Source organism: Mesitornis unicolor, unplaced genomic scaffold (assembly GCF_000695765.1).
Source record: "Mesitornis unicolor isolate BGI_N332 unplaced genomic scaffold, ASM69576v1 scaffold31158, whole genome shotgun sequence".
NCBI lineage: Eukaryota > Metazoa > Chordata > Aves > Mesitornithiformes > Mesitornithidae > Mesitornis > Mesitornis unicolor.
In genome coordinates, this window is record NW_010201663.1 from 10,057 (window position 1) to 15,053 (window position 4,997).

A 4,997-nucleotide genomic window follows, 5' to 3' on the forward strand; every position below is an offset into this window, starting at 1 on the left:
AGGTGACTAAAATGCCTTCAGCACCAAAGGGCTTTTACCTAAATATAGGTCCCAAAAGGACACCCGGGGCTGGTCACTAACTCAGAGGAGCAAAAAAGTGGTGTGGTGGTGTATTTCTTCCCACTTTATACCTTGAACCTGACAGCCTTTTCTCCTGACAAAATAACACATGAAATTAACATTTCTTGCAAAGCAATTAACAAAGAGTACGGAATAAACTTTCAGATTTATTTCACTAACTCCTCTGTGTTTGATATTTCTAACTCCTAATGGTCTTAGCTGATAACATACAGTCCTACAAACAAGGACTAATGACATGCAGTAATGACATTTTATGCGTACCTGAACGTAGTGGAACTCTCTCCAAGTCAAAGAGTGGCTGACAGATGGGATTGATGTTATTGCCAACAAGGCCAGCAAAGCAAGTCCCAGAATTCCTAGAGACACATAAATCTCCATTCTCCAAACATCATGCTCAATCCAGGCATTTTCTTTCTTTTGTTTTACCTGCCAAAGGAACACCATATTTAAAATGACAGACTGGCACACAGCTGTTTGTGTGAAATACAGCTATTTTCACCCTAATATTCAGGAATTAAGCCAAGAAACATTGTATTTTGTTTGTTTTAAAGTCTCTGAATGCAACTGCTATTTACTTCTGATGGCCAAGTTTCCACTAGTATCTGCAGAGGGAAGGTGAGCTGTAAGTGAGAAGAATTTAGACTTCAACAGTGTCTTGGCCCAGGAGAGGCCAGTTCTGAGGCCTGTTAGCTTGTCTTCACAGCAGGAGAAATCTTATTCTTTGACAAAAAAAAATCCATCTATGGCTAAATACCATATCTAAGAGATTATAACAACAGGTAATATATTAACAGTACTACTTTAGGGAGCTAATTCAGCAGGCATTTTTAATGATGGTATCTTTCCAGGATAGTTGCTTAGCTCTGTTTTTTAAAAACAACAGCTTGGTCCATTCAGCTGCACTGCATACAGTGGCTGGTATGGATAAAAAGGTTGTGACTTCAATAAACCGATGTCAAAGCTTCTCCTATTTATGATGACTTGCAACAGCCCTTTGATGCTGCTAGTGATCACCATGGCATAATACACCCCAAATATGATAATTTCTTCATCTTGAGGACTAGAATCTCAAGGAAATTTCTGGTAATCCGTTCAAATCAGATTACCAGTAAGGCTGATATCAGAGCTTTCAACAGGTAGTTCGACTGTTCTGTGACTGTTTACAGAACACTGAAGAAGCTGCTAAAAGCATATTGTGCTTCTAATAAAACTGCAGATTAGACTTTGAAGGTAATTAATATGTACATTTCTGGTCTATACCTTATCTTGGAATATTCCTTATACTCATGGCACTCAAGGTGATATGCAAATATTAGAAACTCTGTAGTCACAGAGGATCTTAGAGAGCTTTGCAAGCCAATTATTGTCCATGTCTCAGAAGCATAACTAAAATTCTATCTTTTAGCGAGCTTGTGTGCTTCAGCCCAATGGTGGAACTATCAGCGTTCACAAATTTAGTTTGTGGTAAATACAGATTATTGTGATTTAGCTCAGCCCTCCTTCATTGCTGGCTAATTCACTTTGCAAAGAAGATGTCTAAAACTAGTGTGTGCTCAGTTTTGTAGATAGATTTCACTGGTGCAGAGGATATTAATCCACAATAAATGAATAGTGTGCCAAAGACTTAAATGTTCCTGTGAGGCAGGTATAATTATGTGCATCTTACAGAGAGAGAAAAAATCTCAAATGAAGAAAATTACTCATTTAATACACACTGGCAGAGCTGTGATGACTCTTAACTCTATTACATGCTGTAACAACTAGGTCTTGCTCCATCCCTTAACAGTGCTCTGTGGAGATCTGCTTCAAAATAAAATGAAGGCAATGAAAATGGCTTTCTCTCCATCCAGATTTGCTTGAATGACCAAAACAAAGATTTTCTGAATACAGAAGGGTTGGTGTTTGAGTGCCCGTCATACCTGCTGGAATGCCCAGTTCAGCAGCTTGTATCTGTATGATCTTCTCATCGGATAGCATAGGCTATAGCAGGCGTGCATTGTAGCGAAGAAGAAACTGAGAAGTCCAAATTGCTTTCTTGATAACATCCATCTATCCAGCCACTGGGGAAACCTTTTATACTTGGTGCCAAAGTACAGCTGGAAAACAGCAGCTAATATTCCTGGCAAATACACTAGTGCTAAAAGGGTAATTGAAACCACTGGTAAAACTTTGTTTACGACAAGGATTGGAATTTTATAGAAAACATTTTCCTTTCTGGTTATAAAAGGATATATAACATCTCTCAGAGACGTGTAAATAAATGTTAATAATGAGATCACAGACGCTATCTTCATTGGCAAGTGCCACTTAGGGAACAGCTCCTGCTTGCGGTGTTGTTCTGAAGGGTGTTCAAACTCACCAAAATGGTGTACTTGATGTAAATTAAAAAGTGCAGCTGCTTCTGGTGGATTGGTGACTTGTATATCCACATTCTGGAAAGGACAGAAATGAAATACCAGGTGAGTTCAAGAGAAGATTAAAAACTTCAGTAATGACAGTATTTGCCATCATGGCTCTTACACTGTACTGCACTGAAACCATATACAAAACATATGCACTATAAAAACAAGGTAGCTTGGAAACGTAACATTTAAAACAGCATAGTCAGTGTTGAGCAAGACACTTGTAGCACATATTTCTCATTCTTCATTCATTATCTGTGGTGATTTCAAAATAGATTTTAATTCCAGAAAGTTAACTACACTGCAGAGGAAGATGGATTACATTATGTGAAGCATCATTACAGCTTCTTATGATATGAGCTACAGATTTCAAATGTTAAATTTCAGCTACAGACTTAATGATGTAGCCCAAATAATATGCACAATACAGACGCCAGAGTCAGTCACTGCTATTTTAATTACATTTAATTGTGGGAACAACAATGTAAGCAGAAATGTTTGGAATCAAGCATATTAGACCAACTGCACATCTGCCAACTCCAGCATCAAGTCCTGTGGTCTTCTTCCTCTCTGTCACAAATGTGTCCTTGTAACTTTTATGAAACCTTGTGAAACTGAGTCACTTCAGTTTAAAAAGCTGAATTTTCTGCTGCCAAGTAGGCACGGCTTGATCTAGTCTCACAGAAGACCTTGGCAGAATTATCACAGACTTTACAAGGAGCTAAGCTAGTACAAAATTTTAGCATAATATTATAAACAGTTTTACACTGAGATAATATATTTAAAGATTGTCCCATAGTTATAGTTCATGAAAGAAGTACATGATCTGCATACACGAAAAATGTATTAACAGCAGGACATTGTACTTGATACAGCAGCTGACCAAGGGCAGAGATCTGAGAACTGGTAACATTAGGTAATAAACATGTAAGTCTTTTAATATTCTGGTGAAATACAAAGTAAAACTGAGCTAATGCTGCAATGGCTCAGCTTTAGAATGGCTAATGTGGCAGATGCCCAGGCCTCCAGAAATCAAAATGACACCGTCTGTTTTGAGGAAGGCAAATATTAGTAGTTTGAAAGTTGTAAATTAGCAATCTGCTAGGATACAGGAGACCTTCCTATCTCAGCAATATTATCTTGCTTTATCCTTAAGAATCAAATATCACATTGAAGCTGATTAAGGGGTCAATTCAAACAAGGTACTACTTGTAAATAATGCAAGTAGTAGGTGCAAGTCTTGTGTTCATCTTCAATGATACACAGGTGTTCTGTTTTAACAGAAAGATAAAAAATGTACACTGCTATCTTGCTGTAAAATCCTAATTAGAGACAAGGTAGCCTGTTTCCCACCACAAGTCTTACTGCCTCAGAGTAAAATTAAAGGGCATGGTCTTCACTAGGGTTTTTCAGTTGAATAGCTACTACCTGTTTATCTGATGATAAAAGCCTCTCTTTGTAACAATGAAGCAGTAGCCTAAGTAACTTTTATTCTCTAGTCTGTGAAGAAAAGCAGTGTAGTCTATGCACTGCAGAATCAGCAGTTGGAATAAATTACACCAACTCTTATTCACATCTGAACCAAGCTTCACCTAGAGGTATCTGTTTCTTGTAGAGACAGTTTGCAAAGCCTAATTCAGTATTTCACAATCTGTGAGACAGTCCACATTAAAACAGGCAGTTGTAGCTTGAACTAATTCTGTGCATTGGCAGTTGCACAGGCAAATGCTGTTGGAGTGGATTTTTATTTGGAACTATTTTGTGTGATGGAGGAAACTAACTGAATGTGATGTGCCAATTATGGAGACTCCTCCAAAGATCAATTTTATATTCCTGTTTAAAAATCCCAAACTATTTCTACAGAGCTTTGCTCATCTGTTAAAATGCAACTAGCAACTAACCTTATGTAGTTTTTAGCTGATCCAAACTTTGTGCATTTTTTATCATGGACTATGATTAAATGAGTTGCTCTCTATCTTTTTATCTCTTCATGTCAATACTGCGACAAGAATTTAGAAGCATTGATGATATACCAGTGTGATGGGAACACTGTTCCTGGACAAAATTGAATAAAACATTGCAATATTCTGTGTGAGATATGAGCTGCCTTTTTACAGAAACATTACCAAGTTGCTAAGGTTTCCTGCGTTTCTTCTCGGCATGATGCTCTGACCCCCATTCTGACCAATGGCATGATTATCACCTTCCCTCTTCTCCATTGTGGAAACTCCCTGCAAAACAAACACAGGATGCAAAACAGGTTTCGAAATGCCCTGCTGGAACTTTGAGGCCTATTTTCCCTCAAAATGTTTTGTTCCCTCTCCTCCACCCATTTGCTGGAGAAGGTACCATAATCTAGGGAAATGAAAGTCTTTTTTTCTGAGAACAGAAGAGCTCAGCTTATTTTTTAAGTAAAGCAGAGACTAAGAGAGGATATGAATCAACAGAACAAAGTCACTGATGAAAAAAAATATTTAAACTAAATGCTCATGTTGCCAGTGGAATGAATGCATT

The 4,997-nt window shown here is 37.7% G+C and overlaps 1 protein-coding gene across 1 annotated transcript in view; it reads right to left on the reverse strand.

The window, feature by feature from the left end:
* Positions 1 to 4,708, reverse strand: part of STEAP1 (six transmembrane epithelial antigen of the prostate 1) — a 6,257-nt gene extending 1,549 nt beyond the window's left edge. The window contains exons 1-3 of the mRNA XM_010190179.1: positions 4,610 to 4,708; positions 2,001 to 2,513; positions 343 to 507 (exon numbers count right to left, since the gene is read on the reverse strand). Of these exons, the coding sequence (XP_010188481.1) occupies positions 343 to 507; positions 2,001 to 2,513; positions 4,610 to 4,702 (771 nt within the window). The 5' untranslated portion in view covers positions 4,703 to 4,708. The remainder of the gene's footprint in view (positions 1 to 342; positions 508 to 2,000; positions 2,514 to 4,609) is intronic.
* Between the last annotated feature and the right edge of the window lie 289 nt (positions 4,709 to 4,997).